The 20,374-nt window shown below is 35.8% G+C and overlaps 1 protein-coding gene across 1 annotated transcript in view; it reads right to left on the bottom strand.

Moving 5' to 3' along the window:
• Nucleotides 1-20,091, bottom strand: part of LOC131856319 (uncharacterized) — a 75,051-nt gene extending 54,960 nt beyond the window's left edge. Inside the window, exon 1 of the mRNA XM_059207949.1 lies at nucleotides 19,894-20,091. Coding sequence (XP_059063932.1) covers nucleotides 19,894-20,091 — 198 coding nt within the window. The remainder of the gene's footprint in view (nucleotides 1-19,893) is intronic.
• Nucleotides 20,092-20,374: the final 283 nt, after the last annotated feature.

The raw sequence follows: 20,374 nt of genomic DNA, 5'->3' as shown, positions 1-20,374 counted from the left end.
AGATCCTTCTTTTCATATCATTTTTGTATCTTGCCTTGTTGCAATTAGCTTTAGGTTTTGCGAGTCCTCTTTTGTATCTTGCACCATGAGCAGTTAGCCTTGGTTTGCAAGTATAGAGTAGTGAGCTCTTTTCTTTGTAATTTGATATACATAGTGGATATATTTATGTGGGTAGGTGCTCACCATGGCTTTCCTTGTTTGGGTTTTCCACGCAGAAAATCTTAGTGTTCACGTGTTGTATGTGTGTTGAAGTTTAATTGTTTATGTGATGCATTTAATTTTTGGTTTGGACTGATTCACCTCCCTCTTAGTCCTACCTTGGGTTCAACATCATTTTCTCCCAATTCCTATTTTATGGCATCATTTTGACCTCTTACCCGCCCCATGGCATCACATTCATCCCTTTTTCGTCTGTTGACCTGTTTTGACTTGATTTACCTGCTTTTACTCGATTTTACCTAGTTTGACCTAATTTTCCCTTTTTCGCTCAATCTTCCCTTTTTCTATCCAAAACTTCCCAATTATTCACAATGTCACCCATTTTGACCAAAATTGACTTAATTTGACCTAATTAAGGTCTTTGGACATCAATTTGACTAATTTCCCCTTTTAAGTTTAATTAATAAAAATGAGCCCCCTTTTACTAATTATTCTCCCTATTTTTTTTAATCTTTCATCTTTAACCATATCCTTTTAATATTAATTAAATAATTTATATTATTTAATTAATTTTGATTTCACACTTTAATTAAATAATTTTAATTTTTTAATTAAATTGTTCAATTTCTATCTCCCATAATTGAGTAATTTATTTAAACCATTTAATTAGCTAATTTGTGTCATAATTAAATAAATATCTTTATTTATTTAATTAAATGTCCTAATTATCCTCCTAATTTTAAAAAATGGCAACAATATCTTAGATATTTTATCGGATTTTACTTAAAATCCTCTTTGATTTTTGAAAATCCTTTTTTTTGGAAACATCTAATTAATGCTAATATAAAATTAAAAATGAGGTATGCATCCTTGAAAAATCTGTTTCTCTCTCTCCCTCTCTCTCTCTCCACTTTTTCCTCATTACCTTCATCCTTCCTTTGATGGCAGCTCAGTCGTGTGCTCAATCGGGTATGTCTATCTAACAAAAAATCTTTTCATTCTTGTCCTTCCATTGAATCTTGAGTTTTTTATAAATCGGGACTTCTTCATCAATCAAATCAACTTTCAAGCATTCTCAAACTGTCAAATTATCTAGTATTCAAGTCTTAAGAATCCTTAATTTGTCCATTTAGACATTAGCAATTAACCTCAATGGTTTGTTGAAATCTGTTTGATCTTAGAATCACACTTTTGAGCTATCCTTGCTTTCATTTATACTTGTACTTGCACAATGAGAGCGACATCAAATTAGAGGAGAAAGAAAGAACAATGGAGCCACATTGAAGGGATGGTGAAATCTATATTTAGCTTTTATTTTATTTACATTTCATTTCAATGTCTCTATTGGTATGATTAGGATAGATTAGCATAATTGTTTTAGAAGTTTGTGATTTGCATTGATTATCTCGTGGTTTGATTTCTCTCATCTAACCCCCAAATTTTCTCGATCTACATCTGGTGAACCCGATGTGCACCACACACATAATTTAATGTCTCTGTGAGTTTTTGATTGTGTGTAGGTGTCTGAGAAGCAATTTTCCATCAAAAATCAACTTTTTTACCTTTCAAGCTTCCGGAGGTCAAACCTACGCACTTGGTGCCTAGAATTGCATAGTTGGTTCACAAAACTACATAGTTGGCACACAAAACTGCACAAATCAAATTGCACAGTTGGTCCTTATAACTACGCAGTTGGTTCAATAAAGTACATAGTTGGTTAGGCTTTTCCATTTTCATCAATGACCTTTTCACATACAGGATTTGTCTAATTTGATTTGGCACTTGTAGGAATTTCAGTAATTAGGGTTTTGATTTGCAGATTTGAAAAACCTAATATGTGCATGCAGGTTAATTGGTTTCAATTTCAGTTTACAATCCTCACCTAGATCTTAATTAGGGGTTAAATTATTTTAATTTCAGTTACAATCCTCACCTAGATCTTAATTACAGGTTAATTGATTTTAATTTTTCCTACAATCCTCACTAAGATCTTAATGAGGGGTTAATGGATTTCGATTTCAACCAACAATCTTCACCTAGATCTTAATTAGGGGTTAATGGATTTCAATTTCAACCACAATCTTCATCTAGATCTAATTAGGCGGTCAATTGAGCTTTCAATTTTAGTTACAATCTACATCTAGATCTAATTAGGAGGCTAATCGGGTTTCAATTCAAGTTCACAATCTTCATCTAAATCTGATCAGGAGGCCAATTCACTCTTTTTCATTTCATTGTAATCAATAATAGCTTAAATATGAGGGTTTCAATTTAGAAAATGAATGAAAATGATTCTCCCTAGTGAGGATGATCCCCCTGTGCTTCAACCCAACCTAGGCTTTCAAGACAAACAAGAAGACATTATCACTGAGTTGAATACCCTTTCTTGGAACACAAAAACTAGCTTCGGAGAGTACATGTGTATAAACTTTGTCTTAGATGAAGAGGAGGAACGAGTGCAACATCTCAAAGAATCCCTACACAAAGAACAGGAACAACAAGGACAACACGAACAAGAATGACAACAAGATTTTCAAGAAGTTCCCATACCTCCTCAATAAGATTTCACACTTATTTTTCATCAATTTCACCTCTTTTATGCTTAATTTGTTGTTTTACATCACCAATTTGTGAAATTGAGTTGGATTTCTCTCTATTTTGTAGGAGTTGGTCTATGAAACTGCACACTTGGTCAAGATTGTAGTGCAATTGGTCCATAGAACTATGCACTTGGTCAATAGAACAATGCGGTTGGTCAGTCTTGCAATGCATTTGGTCAATAGACTAGTGAAATGGTCTTTGAAGCTACGCTGTTGGCAAGTATAGGCAATTTGTAGATCAAGTTTTTTCATTTGATTTTCAATGGTTTCAATTTGATTTTATCATAAGGTTTTAGGAGTTACTAATCAATTTGTGTGCCATCTTTGCATCCATGGGACAAAGATTAAAACATGACAAACTGCTAATTTTTTTGGTGCAAGACGATTGTCAAAGACTAAAAGTTCAAATAAACTTATGTGATTGATTTTTCATTAGATTTCTCACAAAATAATTTTCTTTATGGTAATTGACATGGATTGTCTTATGTTTATCTTAGCTCACAAATACTTTGTTTAAAGGAATGAACCTATGTCTTCTATTTTTGAGTGCTTGCTCATTCTATAGGGTGGGTCCATTGTTTCATCAAGTATCTTTCCACCCACCTTCGGGGTCTTGGGAGAAAGAGAAAGGTGATAATGCCACTCGCCTTTCTTTTTTAGTTGAGGAATAATTTTTTGGGGATTTCATCACCTCACAAGGGTATTTCAAAACGAGATTAGGTTTGGGGATTTCATCACCTCTTAGCGATTTCTGAGTGGTATCTCTCTTTGGCTTTCTATATAAAAGGCTTTTTCAAAAGGTTGCTTGTAGCCAAAGTGCAATCTGAATTCAGGTCTTCCAATAAGGGTTGTCAGAGCCTTATGTAGCTCACTTTGTAAAATCTACATACCAATTTTGTTCCTCAAAGAATTACTATGAAGCATTATTTTAGTAGCCCAAATCCCTTTGCTTTATAGTGTAGGAGGTTAGACCTCTGAAGCTGCCCCACATTGCTACTATTCATCATAGAGACATAATTTTCCTTGGTTCATAAGATCTTTAGATCTTCAAGGAAAAGAGATTTGGTGTGCCCGTGTCATGGAGGGGAGCCAGTGTCACCAATATCTCTAGTTGTCTGCTTTGTTTTAGTATTTGGATTTATCTGAGTGGCGACTCAGCAAGTAGTATCATCTTTCCAGCCTAGGTAGCACATGCTTCAAAAGTGCTTTTATCTATTAATACCAATAAAATATGGGTTAATTTAGGCCCCTTTCTCAACTCTGAGTGTGTTTCAGAGTCAAGTCACAAACAACCATCTCTTTCTACTTTGTCTTCTATGACCGTTCATGGTAAAAATTGTCAAAATCCAAACTAGTCCAAAAGACTCCAAACATTTCAAACCATCAAACAAAGAAACTATTCCAATTTTACCAACAAATTCAAACATTGAAAAATCTCCAATTGTCTCAAACTTGTCTCAACTATACATAGATTCCACTATAGATTTGTATATTTGCATATTCATCATCCTAGAGTCACTATCATAAGCTTTACATAAGTCACAAGTTTTCTCAAGTCTTAGGTCCATTCCTATTTGCTCCATATCATATCATAATAGATTGCATATTGCATCATATCTTAAGTCGTGCATAACTCCTAAGTCCATTTTCATTTCCCCTAAATTATTTCATAATAGTTTGCATAATAGTCAATATCCTAAGTTTTAAATCTTAGTTTCATCCTCAAAATCATTTCTAGAGAGAACTTGTATAATTGTCATATACCCCAAGTCCTATATTCATCTTAGGATAGACTTCATAATCTTTCCTTCGTCATAGATTCATCTTTGCATAGTCTTGCATTTCACCTAAGTCATAGGTTCAATTATCCTTTTTAACATCACTGTCCTCATTTTAGATAATATCATTTACTTAGTATCAATTTTTGTTTTGCACCTAGACCATCAAATCAAAATGCTGGAATCCAAGAAACCTCAAATCTTAGGATAAAACCTTTTGTTATTGTCAAAGAATTGAAAACCTTATCAACATTCCTTTTCAATTTCAATCACTGTCAGGTCAAACCCTAGCTCATCAGTCTAGCTTTGGGAAAAATGCAATCATAATCTTTTCCTTCAGAGGTCTCAACTTCATTACAATTTCTCAAAGGTCACATCTTCAATTTTGTAGTCTCAAAGACCTCAATTTTTTTTCCAAAAACATAGGTTTCATTCTCCTTAGTTTGCATCTTGTTCATTTTCCTAAAATCTCAAAACAACAAAACTTAGGTCCATCATCATTAATTTGCATCTTGTTCATTTTTTCTACAAATCTCACAAAACCCCAACATTAGGCGCATTAGTTACATTTGTCCACATTTTACCCGAAAATATAAAAAATTAAAACAAAAACATAGGTGAATAATCTTCCATAGATTGTGTATGCAACATTTAGTGTAATCAAATTAAGAAAATTAAAATCAAAAGTTAACATACAAATGAAACTTTTGAGTACAAAGGATAACTAAGTTTAAACTAATTTAAACAAGTTAACTTCCCAAGATGTGTCTCACTATTCTCTATCTTATAGGATCCATCAAGTCAATGGTTGCTCTCAGATCATTGAGAAAATGACTTAGGAATGACAACTCCAAGAATGAGTGTTAGTGAATGATAATGATCTATATGAAATGCATTCTAGATCTAACAAAGCTTACTAAAATATGATTTTAAGCTATAATTTGTGAGATTCTGCGAGAAGCGAGAATCAAGCCAAGATCTGATGTCGGTCGTAGATCATATGCAACTCCTCACACAACAGATGATCGAAGATCAAAATAGCTGAATGAAGATAATTTCAATATGAGAGAGAAATAGAGACAAAAAGGAGAATTTGGAGAAGACTCTCACCAAGCTATCACTTCAATAACTTAACTAGTGAAGATGAGAGTATAGTGCTTATTATATAGAAAAATATAAGCATATACATCCAAGGGGTGCATTAAATCCTATTCCCTATTAAAAGTGGGAGGTTTTACCTTCTTGGTAAATGCCAAAACATGTGGCATAACCTCCTTACATGAAGACAAAAAAGGACTTGAGAAAGTTGGCACATAAGGCCAAAAGAGGGTGTGAAACCCAACTACCCCATAACCCACTTGGGAAATGACAAAATAGTGGTTATGAGAGGTGGCACAACAAGCCAAAAGAGGGTGTGTAACTCAACTACCCATGTGAGGTGGAGAGTTACACATGTAGCTAAATTATTTTGCCACGTGTCCTCATATAAACCACTCCTATTAACCTAAGCAAGCTTAAATAATATATGTGTAGGAAAAATAAATACCCCCTAACATAAGGAAAATAAAAAACCTACACTAACACCCCGCCTTAAGCATAACTTAGGTGGGTGAAAATATGGGTCCCGACAAATGCAACCATGTTAGGTACCCATGTACATAGATAGCCCCCCTAAATGAAGAAGCCCCCCATAAGAGGAATATCCCCCCCCTAAATAAGGAGAGAAAGAAAGAAACAAGGACTAAGAAGTCCCTTCTGAAGTAGACACCTGTCATATCCCAAGCAGAGATCGCAAATGAAGGAACTTGCTTTCGGTGAAGGGTTTGGTGAAGATGTCCATAGTTTGCTCCGTTGTAGAACAATACTTAAGATCAATGATTCCTTCTTGAATGAGCTCCCGAATATAGTGCATATGTATCTCAATGTGTTTCATCCTCTGGTGATGAAATGGATTTATTGAGATCTGTATAGCATTTTGATTATCACAAAAGATGATAGTAGGCTTCCTAACTGGAATACCAAACTCAGTGAGAATATTCTGAAGCCAAATAGCCTCAGTGGTGGCATTAACTACCCCTTGATACTTAGCCTCTAGTGATGAAAGAGCAATTGCAGACTGCTTCTTACTCGACCAACAAACTGGACTAGAACCAAGTGAGAAGCAATACCCTGAAGTGGATTTGCGATCTTGAGAATCACTTGCCCAATCTGAATCCATATATCCCACCAAGTCAATATCCATGCCTACTGCATACTGAATTCCATAATTGTGAGTACCCTGAATGTAGTGGAGAATCCACTTAGTTGCTTTCCAATGCAACTCATGTGGCTCCTGCATGAATCTAGAGACCATGCCCACCACATATGAAATGTCAGGTCTCATATGAGTCAATTAGATGAGGCTCCCAACAATTTGTCGATATAAAGTTCTATCAACCAAGGGTGAAGAGCACTTAGCCTCAAGTTTGACCCCAGATAAAAAAGGAGTAGGTGCAGGCTTACAATCGGCCATGCGAAATCTAGAGAGCATATCGAGTGCATACTTGGGTTGTCCAAGGAAGATGCCTAAAGAAGATTGAGTAATCTCAATTCCCAAGAAGTAATGTAGAAGACCCAAGTCTGACATCAGAAATCTATCATGTAGAGCAGTTTTCACTACCTTAATGGTGGATGAGTGACTCCCTGTGATCAACAAGTCATCAACATAGAGAACTAGAAATGTGAGAGTATCATACTGGTGCAGAATGTAGACATTTGGATCAGAATGGCATCGAGTAAAACCAACTGTCAAAAGGAACGAGTCCATCTTGGCATACCAAGCTCGAGGAGCTTGTTTGAGGCCATAGAGAGACTTTCGAAGTTGACACACAAGTGAAGGATCTTGAACAAACCCTTGTGGCTGCTCCATGTAGATTTCCTCCTGAAGGTCACCATGAAGAAATGCACTCTTGACATCCATCTGATGAACTTCCCAATGATGGGTTGCAGCAATAGCAAGGACAAGCCGGATGGAATTCATCTTAGCAACTAGAGAAAAAGTCTCAGAGTAATCAACCCCTGGAACTTGGGAAAAGCCTTTTGCTACCAAGCAAGCCTTATACTTATCAACCAAACCATCTCCTGCAAATTTTGTTCGATAGATCCACTTGCATCGAACAAGTTTCCTTCCCTTAGGAAGAGGAACTAAATCCCATGTGTGATTCCTTTCCAAGGAATTAAACTCTTCTTGCATTGCAGCATCCCATTTGGGAACACCTATAGCTTCTCGAAAAGACTGTGGATCAGAAGCTGAAGCAATGAAGAGATGTGGAGCTTGCTGAAATTGTGACCTAGTTCTTCTAGAATCTGATGGATCACCAAGCCAATCTCCTGTTGACTCAAAAGTTTGTTGAGCCCAAAGAGGCACTGAAGCTAGAGAGTCTAGGGGAGAATCATCAACCTCTGAAGGATGACTATGAGAAGAATGTGAATCCTCACCATCACTGTCACCATCTGAAGTGGAGGAAGAAGACTCCTCAACAAGATTAGCAGGATTAAGATCCTTAGAAGAACTGTCATCATCATGCAATGTTTCCAATGTGATAGTGGATGGAGAAGTGGTATGAGAAGAAATAGAAGAACTTTCCTCAAAATGAACAATCCTCTCAATGAACAACTCATGTGTAGAGGGATGGAGAAGTCTATACCCTTTGACATCATCTGGATACCCAACAAATATACAAGGCTTGCTCTATGGATCCATAGCCTTGCATTTCTCTGCTGGAATGTGGGCCCATGCAAGAGAACCAAACACTTTGAAATGCTTAACTGTAGGTTTCTGACCAGTCCAAGCTTGAAAAGGAGTTACCCCCTTCACAGCTTTATGAGGAACTTGGTTCTGGATGTAACATGCACAATTGATGGCCTCTGCCCAATACTGAGGTGCCAAAGACTTGGAGTGAATCATACAATTTGCCATCTCCTTCAAGGACCTATTCTTCCATTCTGCGACACCATTCTACTGAGGACTATATGGAACTATGTGCTGCATGTTGATACCTTCTGAAGCACAAAATTGTTCAAACTGATTATTAACATATTCACCCCCATTATCTGTACGTAGAATCTTGATGAACTTCCCAGATTGTTTCTCTGCAAAAGCTTTGAAATCTAGAAAATTCTCAAATACCTTAGAGTTTTGTTTGAGAAAGTAAACCGATGTAAATCTAGAAAAGTCATCAATAAATGTTAAGACATATCTAGACCTGCTGAAAGATGGTTGTGGAAATGGTCCTGCCAAGTCACTATGTACCAACTCCAATAGCTGTGGAGCTCTCCATGCTTTGCCTTTATCATACTTCTCCTCAGGATTCTTACCAAGAATACATCCCTAGCAAACTCCATCAGAAAATCGAATAGAAGGCAACCCTGAAACCATGTCTTGTTGACTGAGTTGTTGCAAGTAACGATAGTTCAAGTTGCCAAATCATTGATTCCACAAACAACTAATCTCATCTGCATGAGTGAGTAAAACTATCGAAGGAGAGTCAGGAACAAAGTGAGAAAATTGATATAATCTGGATTGATGATTTTCTTTTCCCACAACAATAGTAGACCCATTATGCATTTCGCTGATTACCATTGTATCTGGTGTGAACTCAACTCGCTTGCTAGAACCAGTGTGAGTGATCTGATAAACAGATAGGAGATTAGTTGATAAAGATGGAACACAAAGGACATCCTTAAATGTTCCTTCTCCCACATCAACAGACCCTCTCCCATGCACTTCAACAGGAGTGTCATCACCCATTAGTATGGAAGGCATAGAACATGGCTCTAAAGAGGTGAAATCATCTTTTGAAGAAGCCATGTGGTGCGAAGCACCCGAGTCAATTATCCAAGAATTGGGTTGTGAAGCAACAACAACTAAGGCCTTACCCTTTCCTTTCCCTTTACTCTTATCTGTATCCTTAGAAGATCTTTCCGATGAACTCTGTTTGACTGAATTAGGCACCTTGATATTATTCTTTTCAAGAAGATTTGAAAGGTGATCAATTTGTTTCTTTAAACACTTATGTTCATCATGACCAGGCCTCTTACAATAAGAACACTTGACCTTCTCCTTCTTAGGTTGTTCACCTCTTGATGAAGAGGTCTGATTATTTGCTTTTGAAGTAGCAGATTTCTGATCTTTTTTCTTCTCTCCTTGGTTCTTTTGTTTCTTATCTTGCTTACTATACCCTTTTTGTTCTTTTGTGCCTTGATTTACAACTAAGGCATGTGACTTAGAGGGTTTTATTGTACCCATTTGAACCAATTTGTCTTGCTCCCTAGTGAGTTTTGCAGCAAATTCATCCAGAGAAGGCATTTTGAATGTGGTACCTAGGGCACATTTTGTAGCATAGAATGTAGAAACAAACACTGAATAGTTAGGAGCAAGCTTAGAAAGAATACTCAAGATCAGTTGCTTATCATCTTTCTTAGTTCCACACCATTCCAACTGCAATCTTACAGACTTAAGTTTAGTGAAGAAGTCTTGTATAGTATCTAAATTGGTTGGATTCAACCCTATGAGTTCATTATCTAACTGATGACCTCTTAGCTCATCCTGCTTACCAAAGAGGTTTTCCAAAGTGGTCCACACTGCATTTGGTGTAGTGGTAGATTCAATGTGAAAAAGAAGGTCTGGAGAGATTGACATACATAGAGTACCAAAAGCTTCATCACATTTATTAAACCATTTAATCTTTTCTACAACATCTTGAGGTTCAATTTCAAGTCCCATAGTAACACGATGATATCCATGTCTTTTCAGATATATTATCATCTTAGATTTCCATTCAAAATAATTATATGGTGTTAAAAGTGGAACTATAGATGCATCCATGATAGTAGAAAAGAAGATTGCAAAGAATCAAGAAAAGTGCAAGAAAGAAGGCATAAGAGACACCCCCCCTTTTCACTAGTCTCAGAAATCACCCCCCCCAGATATTACAAGGTTGGCACTTTATAATTAGTGAATTTACAAGGCTTTTTATCAGATTACAATTCTTTTAAGAAACCAATAGAGATTTTAAATACAAATAATTTCAGACAAGATCTGAAACAAATTAGCCTTATAACTGCTTAATTTATCTCAATACCTTTCCAACAACTATTAGTTTTTGAAAAACAGAGTTGTGAGGAGAAAGATATGACTAGTTGAAAAGAAAAAAGAAGTAGCTGATACAACCTTTAATATATGATAGAAAATGACAAAAAATTTCAATTAGACCTACAATAATGGAGAGTGCTCATTTCCATCTTTCCGTCAAGTATTTGTTTGCAAAAATTTGACACCCGAGACAAAAGTTGTGCAACTTTTAAGAAAGGTTTCTGAATTTCCCTGATAGAAAAATGGCTTAGCCCCTATTCAAGCTCAATTTCTACAAAATTTATTAATTTTCTGGAAATACCATCTGAAATCCATAAGTTTTTCAATGCTGGGAAGAAAACCCAGAAATCGTTTTTTGTGCAAGTGAACAGAAGTTGGAACACTAAAGCTGAAATGAAAACAACTCCAGTAAAAAAAATTACTCTATTTTTTTACTGTGTCCTCCAAACTCTGATTTTGGTGAAGTAAAAGTCACTTTTGACTTTGTCAAGCCTTATGGACACTCTGAAAATTCTTATTAAGCTTCCAATATTACCACAAAGCTACAATCACCCACATCTTACAAGAACACATACATGTAAACTAGATTTAACTAGAAGCTATTTTCCTTTAAACTGTTCTGATTCTCCAGATCACACGAGAATGCAGGAGAAGAGCATACTTAGTTTTTAAAGAAAATATTAGCTATAGCATACTTAGTTTTTAAAGAAAATATTAGCTATATAAAAGTCTCAAATCCCTTAAATAAATCAAAAAAAGCAATGAGCTATACCAGACAATATGCTCTGATACCATGTGAGATTCTGCGAGAAGCGAGAATCGAGCCAAGATCTGATGTCAGTCGTAGATCATATGCAATTCCTCACACAACAGATGATCGAAGATCAAAATAGCTGAATGAAGATAATTTCAATATGAGAGAGAGAAATAGAGACAGAGGAGAATTTGGAGAAGACTCTCACCAAGCTATCACTTCAATAACTTAACTAGTGAAGGTGAGAGTATAGTGCTTATTATATAGAAAAATATAAGCATATACATCCAAGGGGTGCATTAACTCCTATTCCCCATAAAAGTGGGAGGTTTTACCTTATTGGTAAATGCCAAAATATGTGGCATAACCTCCTTACATAAAGACAAAAAAGGAGTTGAGAAAGTTGGCACATAAGGCCAAAAGAGGGTGTGAAACCCAACTACCCCATAACCCACTTAGGAAATGACAAAATAGTGGTTATGAGAGGTGGCACAACAAGCCAAAAGAGGGTGTGTAATTCAACTACCCATGTGAGGTGGAGAGTTACACATGTAGCTGAAGTATTTCGCCACGTATCCTCATATAAACCACTCCTATTAACCTAAGCAAGCTTAAATAATATATGTGTAGGAAAAATAAATACCCCCTAACATAAGGAAAATAAAAAACCTACACTAACACGATTAAGATGATGATATGATAATGAAACCAATTAGCTATGCTAACATGATTCGTGATTAAAATGCTATATTAAAATGTCCCTAAATGATTAAAATGCTATTATCAAATAGAGGCTAGAGCGCTTGATATAATTAGGCTATAGTGTAGATGCATGAAAACTTGGATATTGATAATGAAGAAAGTGAGTCTATTTATAGAGAAAATAGGGAAATGGATGGTTAAGATTCAATAATTTTAACAAGGGCTAGGATTGAAAGTTACTTAATCCATGTTTACAATTTTCACCAATGAAATGGTGACAATTGTCAACAAGAGGTGGATTGAGAGATGTAAGAGTCATTAAATGCTTGAGAAGACATGAGGGTCACCCTAGGAGAGTGTGATTAGGGTTAATTAGGATTAACCAATGGATAAAACTTTTACCCAAAGGGTAAACTCTTGTGCAAGGGTTAATAAGATAACAAGGGTCAAAACAATGAGTGCTTGATGAGACCCCTGGGTTAAATGAGGGTTAAGTTAGAGAGAAAGTCTCTAACCATGGGTGAAGGTTGGATTAAACATTAATGGTTAGGAAGACTTTGAAGGTTAAATTGTTGAGGACATAAAGCCTTCAATGCATTTCAAAGACTTTGAGGCATTTTTGAGAAGTGACTTCTTTTCAGGAATGTGCAAATGTTTAAGAGATGGTTTAGGCTAATTAGGGTGATTAGAAGAATCTAGAAGGCTCTAGAAGAGGATTATTCATGCAAGTGGATTTGTTAGGAGAATGCAAGTGGGAGGTATTTTTGGATTTTAATTTTGAAATAAAGTGATTTATTCCAAAAAGTGGATGACAACTTGCCTAATTTAAATAAAATTTTGATTTATTTAAATTGGAAGGGGATTTTTAATTAAATGTGAATTTAATTAAAAGGGGAAGGAGTTTTAATTAAATAAAGTGATTTATTTAATTAAAGGCTAGAAAATGGCTAGATGAATTTAATTAAATAAATTGAATAATTGATTTAATCAAATAGATGAAAGTAGGGAAACTAATTAAATATAATTTAATTAATAGAAGAATGTGAATTTAATGAATTAAATAAATATTAAATATTTTTTTAACTAGATGGTTAGATTTATATGCCCACAAATTGCATTTGTCCATTTTCAAAATTCCCAAAATCCAAAAAATTAGGGTTGCATTTGTCATCATTAGGTACATCTCATTTCATCCAAAATTCAAAAAATAAAAAAAACCAACTTCTAAGAAAATTCAACAAAAACAAAAATCAAAGCATTAGCCCAATTTTATCATCAAACATCCTTGATATTTGTCCAAAACAAGCATAATGACTCAACATTACCAGTATCATAGAGAAGCCAACCTTCCAATGAAAAGAGCATCATCCCCATATCAACCTTCCTACTCTCATGGGACCATATCATCGCAATCAACCAACCAATCATGTCAATCCAATGTGTACATATCCCGAAGCTTGGATCAAACCTATCGTGTCCAAACAAATGTCATCCACGCTTCTTCATTACTTGAAGAAAAACTGGCTCAGGTAATAGAGATCTTGGAATACAAAGTTAAGAAAAGTAAAGAGTTTAGATCCCAGATGGCCAAACTATTTCAAAAATTTAAAGGTCCAACTACAAACTTAGATCCAGTGGACATACAGGTTCTCATTGCAAAACTAGACATACTAGATCTCCTCTTACAAATAAACATGAGAAACCAATTTCAAACAATGAACACAAATTAAATATCATTTGATCAAATTCCAAATCAAACCTCCCACAATCAAATTCCAATTCAAACCTCATTCAATCAAGTCTCAAATCAAGCCTCATTGGACCAACTCTCATATCAAACTTCATTAAATCATATATCAAATCAAAACTTATTCAACCCACCATAACTATATTTTGGTATAATTCAATAAGAGCCACCACCAAAGATTGAACCAATTTTTATTCCAATACAACCAAGTGCTCCTCAAACAACCACGCAATTGTCAGTGCCATAATTAATTGTACAAACAAGTTAACTCCTACCACGGTCACATATGATTACACAATTGACTTCACCTCTGGTTGCATCACATGTCAATAAATATACTCTTATGTCCTCAAATACATCATCAAGGGTGTCCCAAATAAACACAAGTGTAGTTACAAACACACCACCCTTTGCACATCAACCAAACACAGTCAATATGTCAACTATCATACAACAAGGTCAATCCACAACTACCCTACAACACACAAACTTTGAAACGATATCACAAACAATATTGCCCAAACAGTGAAAATACCAACCTAAATTTCTTGATAGTTTGCTTCAACAACTGGGTTGTACATAGGAGACTATTTTTGAACATGATTGTCTACCCATGTCTAGACATGGTTCATCCATCAAAAAATTGACCCTCAAGTAGCCTCCATATCTCCCACCATTTCATCATCCCCTAAGTTTTCACAAGAGCACTCAACACCATCTCCATCAAATGACACATCCGTTGATACAACCTCCCAAGGGCTATCCAGAGTAGGTTTCCAAGCTAATACAATTCTTGATGCAAGTCCTTTCCCTGCTTCAGGAATGCAAGAACCAATCACACCATATGGTCCCATTCTAGAGAGTCCCATGCAAAGTTCATTGCACTCATGTCAAAACATTGTTTCCTTCCCCGAATCTCTCGTGCATATTAATAAAACATACCCCATGTCAAGAGAATGATCCAAAAACAAAGAAATAAGTCATGAAATAGATCAAGATCAAGAACTTACAGCTTTCCCATTGCGTCCAATATTTGACCAAGATCTTATTTTCTTTGATGATCCCACTATCACTAACCATCCTATCCAAGATGATCCATTTTTGCCTCAAGAACACATTGTCCTTTCAAGTCCTATTGACACTCCACTTCCTAAGCAAGATCATGAAATCCCTTCCATCTCACCTAATGATTCCATTCAAAATCAACAACAAAACACCCTTACAATGGAATCCAATGATCCCTTTCCAAGTCAAGATCAAAGTATCCATTCACCTTCATATCTACCACAAGACCCCATCATCCCTTTAGATCCCTATCAAGATCCCTCCATCCCTTCATCTCCATTTCTTAATCCTCCATGTCCCTCATAATATTCTATTTCACTAGATGATCCTATCATTTATCCTAGTTCCCCTCATGATCCCAACAGCTATGCCCAAGTTGTTCATAAACCCCTTACATATCAAATGGGTTTCGAGTCCACCTTTATCCGATTTGGTTTACTTCAAGAGCCTGTCATTTCTTCCATACCATATCCTTCTCAAAATAGATTCGTGTCTTGTTTCAAAAATAAAAGTACTGTATTGGTAAAAAGATTTGTCAAAGCATGCATTATCAAGGCAAAGGGTTAGGCCTACATAAACAAGGTATATTGAAACCCCTCCATATCAAAGCAAATTTTATGATCATGGCCTCGGCTACATATATCACTCTCAAGGCATTGATACCCCTGTTAAGTCCTATATTTCTACATCTAAATACATATTGGGTCTTCATAGACCAAAATCAAAGCCTTCATCACTTCCATCCATCTTAGGCCCTCATATCCTTCCATTCCCTATTCAGGATCAACAAAGGCGCGCATCTTTGAGAACCTTCCCACCATCTACTTACATCAACCCATTTAAAAGACCTTTATATCATTCCTATCCATCCATAAATTTCATTTCATTTGGAAGCAATTTGGATGCTAAGCATAAAATCCACAAGTCCAAGAATCCACATGCATTTAAGTATCAACATGTCCCATCTAATAGACACGTGAAAATAAAAAAGCATAACATGATCCAAAAAGAAAAAGAAAAAGAATATCCAGAAGGCCATAAAAGCCCATTGCAAAAAAAGAAATATCTAGAAGGCCACAAAGGCTCATTGAAAAAAAAGAAATATCCAGAAGGCCACAAAGGCCATATGGGATCCTAAGTCCATTGTACAAGCAATGTGTTCCAAGGAACCACAAAAGAAAGAAATGTCAAAAACTATGTGGATTGCCAAGTAGCTCTTCGAAGCATAACACCCCAAAGAAAAATCAATTTTGGCATCCAAAATTGCTATCCATCCTTCTAAATGCCTTCAACCTTTCAAATCCATTTTGGGTCCTTATGTCCCAAAATCCATATTGCCTCCTCCAACAAAATCTCAAAATTCAAAATTAGCTTTTCCTCCATCACTCCACCACCCCTCAAGGTGTGTGCCAATGTTGATATTGCTATCATTTTCCTCCACTCATGGACAAGTCTTCCAACACTCAATCCAGTACCTAACATCTATTTTCCACCCTTCCATCCCTCTTACCCAATCCTTTTCATAAATCCCAATCCTGTTTCATGCAATCATCCATTTCATTATCCTATCAACATATTTGAGCATATCATCATAGCCATGGTCTATTTCAACACATGTTTCAAGGGTACCATCAAAACAACAAAGATGCTTGAGTCCTTCCTCTATGTCCTATCATGCATCCATTGTCTTCCGAAAAAGTACAAAATATTAATTTTTTTTTGAAAAGCGATCCTAAAAAAAAGTACAAAAAAATTGAAAAGGGATCCTATATATATAGTAAAGAGAAATAATCCATCCACTAGTGAAAACCAGGCAAAGAGGCACCTAGGGCAAGTACCATGATGAAAAATTGGAAAACAAGTGTCATGCACAATCCTTCATCTTCTTCCATTCCACACGTGGGGGTAGTTTCCATTCATGTTATCCTAGCACATCCTATCCATCACATCCTTCATTATCCTTCATCGTTCATGTCCATCATCCCTATCTCCATCCATATTTCCTTTTCCACCTTTAATCTTGACAAGACTAAGGATCATCCTAAACACCATACGTCCTATCTGCTTCACCTTGTCCACATCCCTTTTGTCCATATTGGTTCCCTTATCACACCTTTATCCTATTCATATCCATTATCCATTTTTGATCTTGCTTGTCATATTCATGTCTCATTTTTCATCCATACTCTTGAATCCAATCCTTGATCTTGATCAAAGCTAAGGACAAATAGAAAAATGCAAAAAATAAAAAATAAAAAAAAAAAATCTCTTGACATGTCCAATCTCTTAGCTCGGCAAAAGAATATCATCCCATCATCGAATAGTCCTTGACAATCAAAATAGCTTCAATGTCATCATAATCTCCCATTACCTTTCCTCTATCCATTTCCATTCCGTCAATCCATTCATCCATCCATAATATCTTGTCTTGCTAGACACTAGGGACAACCTTCAAAAAGTGATCAATCGATGGAGTCCTTGTCATTGCAAGATCGAAGAATGACGCATGTAGATAAATTAAGTGTCTTGAAAAAATCCCTAAAAAATTGAAAAATATCCTAAAAAAATCCAAAAAATTGCAAAATGTCTTGAAAAATCCAAAAACATAGCAAAATGTCCTAAAAAAATCCCTAAAAATCATCCAAATAATGTCCTGAAAAACATTTCCAAAAACATCCAAAAAATGTCCTGAAGAAATTTCCTAAAACATCGAATAATCACAAAACCCTAAAAAATTTCAAAGCAATCAAACTCCAAAAAAAATCATTTTCATTCCATCAACAAACTTGCCCTTTGCAACAAATAGACATTTGAGCATACACAAATGAAAAATACGTACAATACTGCAATTAACAAATCACACAACAACATGCAAACTATCAATCAAATCAATAATCAAATAGATCAACTTGCCACATCAATAAACATTATCAGTCCTTTGTCAAATATAATGTGTCTTATACAGGGTGTGGTATACTTCAAACCAGACAATGTCCATCTTATACAGGATAATTCATTCTTGAAACTAGACATCATGATTGTCATATGAAACAAACTATCAATCTTTGACAACAAGATCAGAATGGTTGTTGACTCACTTGGTCTAGCGAGTCTTATCTTTTATTGAATTATATTTGATCACATTCCTATGCTACTCAAGGATATGCACAAGTGATGAGAGTGGCTTGGATGGTTCATGATCTTTTTTTTTTGTCCTCTATTTGTGGTGTGTTTCATGAAGTTTTGAGGCACATGCATTTTGGGTGTCTATGTTGGTATGTTCACTTTGTGACTATCACACATATCTTGACCCTTGACACACGCCTCAACATTTTAGAACAAATTGGAACATTCCTTGTCTACAATATATGTGCTTTTCTGCAAAGGGATCACATTATCACTCTGACCTCATATTTTGTGACACGATGTATCCATTTTTCTATATTAAATAAAGCTCTCTATTGATAAAGGTGAATTTATGAAAGCAAGGCTTCATCATCACTAATTGTTACTCGTCTAATCTTTTTGCTTCTTACTAATCTCTTTTCTCTTTCATCATACTTCCTCTTTCATCTAACATTCTTCTCTTCTTTTGAGAGATCACTCATTTCTTTCATACACAAACAATCTCTCGAGGAGGCATATTACCTCCATTCCTCAGTCTATTGGGGCATGGTTTTTTTTTTTTTTTTTTTCAATTTTCTTTGAAACAATGCTCAAAATCACATTGTCTCAAAGAGGAGCAAAATGTAGACACTAAAAATTGGTAATCACTTGTATTCTTCATTTTTTACCTAATCACATGTATAATCTTTATTGTTTTCCGATCTTGTCCCGCTTCACTTTTCCCTTTTTTTGTTGGTAATAGCTTAGTTTTTCAGTGACGGATTCTCCACACCAAGTGAAGAATTGGAGTTCTCTGATGGTTTCTCCTCACTTTTCTTCCTCCATATCTTATTCATTTAACTTTTGGTTTCTTCCACATCTACCTTCTTCTTTCCTTTCCAATCAACAGACTGATTAACCGGTTGGTTCATTCTAGCTCTACAAAACCTTGCAATGTGTCCCAGTTTGTGACAGTGGAAACATGCCATTCTAGATGCTCTCCAGGGTCCATCATTGCCTCTATCAATTCTTCTCTGACAATTCATAGCCACATGACCATAGTTGTGATAGATTGAACATGTCACATTCCATTTATTCTACATTTCATATGGACTAGACCGGTTCACATAAGGTCTCTATCAAGTAGGGTTTCTCTGGTCATTGTAAGATCTCTACCATTCACCATTAGACCTCTGATTCATGTAAGATCTTTGATTGTTCACTCTTGACCTGCACTCAATAGCTCTATGCCCATACTTGTTACAATTGAAGCAATATCCATCAAAAGTACTAGGATTATATCCATCAAAAGTATTGGATCTACTTCTACAAACATTTGTAGTATGACCTATCTTATGACAGTTAAAATATTATGGTTTGTAGGTTCTCTTACCGATGCTCATATTGGTCTTTAGTGCAGATTTGGCTTCATGCATGGTGTCCTTGGTACCAGATGGCTCTCCTTGTTCAAAGGTTGTGTATCCCAAGCCATGTGTATCTCCTTTCTGCCTTTGTGTCTGAATTTTCTCATCAAGAATACCAGTGCTCTTGTTGAATTTAGCTAATAACTCATTTGCATCAACCAACTCCTTGGTAAGCTCCTCATTCTTCTTTGTGAGACTTTCTCTAAGAGACATAGCTATGTCTAGATCATCTTGTATTTCCTCTTTTTCTTGTTTGGTCTCATGAAGATGTGCATGCAAGGTACCAATCTCCCGGTTCATCTTAAAGATCTCATGCTCCTTATCTCTTATTTTGTCTTCAGCTGCTCTCCTGGCTTCCAACTCTTGGCTCATCCTGATGGTAAGGGCTTACAACTGTCTCCTCAGATTTGTCTTTTCATCATTCACCTTTTCCACCTCATTAGACAAGGCATCAATGGTTTCTTCCTCAGATGAACTACTTTCATTGAGTTCCAACAACTTCTTAGCCAACTCTCTTCTCTTAGCCAATGAAGCTTTGTACTTGACCTTTAGTAAATCAAAGGCTTCTTTAGATTCTACAAGCCTGTTTGAAAGCTCTCTGTAACTCATTGAACCATCCCCCATGTTAGCCTTAGAGATCCTTCCCAAGTGGTTAAGCCTTAAGGGAATTAGGCTCTAATACTAATTGATAAACTTATAAGGCATTGAGAGGGGGGGGGGGGGGTGAATCAGTGCAAGCAAAAACTTAATAAATCTGATAACAACTTTCACCAACTTGAAAATCAATAAGCATGCAAGAAATATAACCACATAAGCAAACATCCAACAAAGCATGCAAACCATAACATAATGATTTTTGACGTGGAAACCCAACTAGGAAAAACCACAGTGGGAATTAGTACCCACA

Source organism: Cryptomeria japonica, chromosome 1 (genome assembly GCF_030272615.1).
Source record: "Cryptomeria japonica chromosome 1, Sugi_1.0, whole genome shotgun sequence".
Taxonomy (NCBI): domain Eukaryota; kingdom Viridiplantae; phylum Streptophyta; class Pinopsida; order Cupressales; family Cupressaceae; genus Cryptomeria; species Cryptomeria japonica.
The sequence above is the reverse complement of the archived record's forward strand: the minus strand, read 5'-3'. Positions and strand labels throughout refer to the sequence as shown.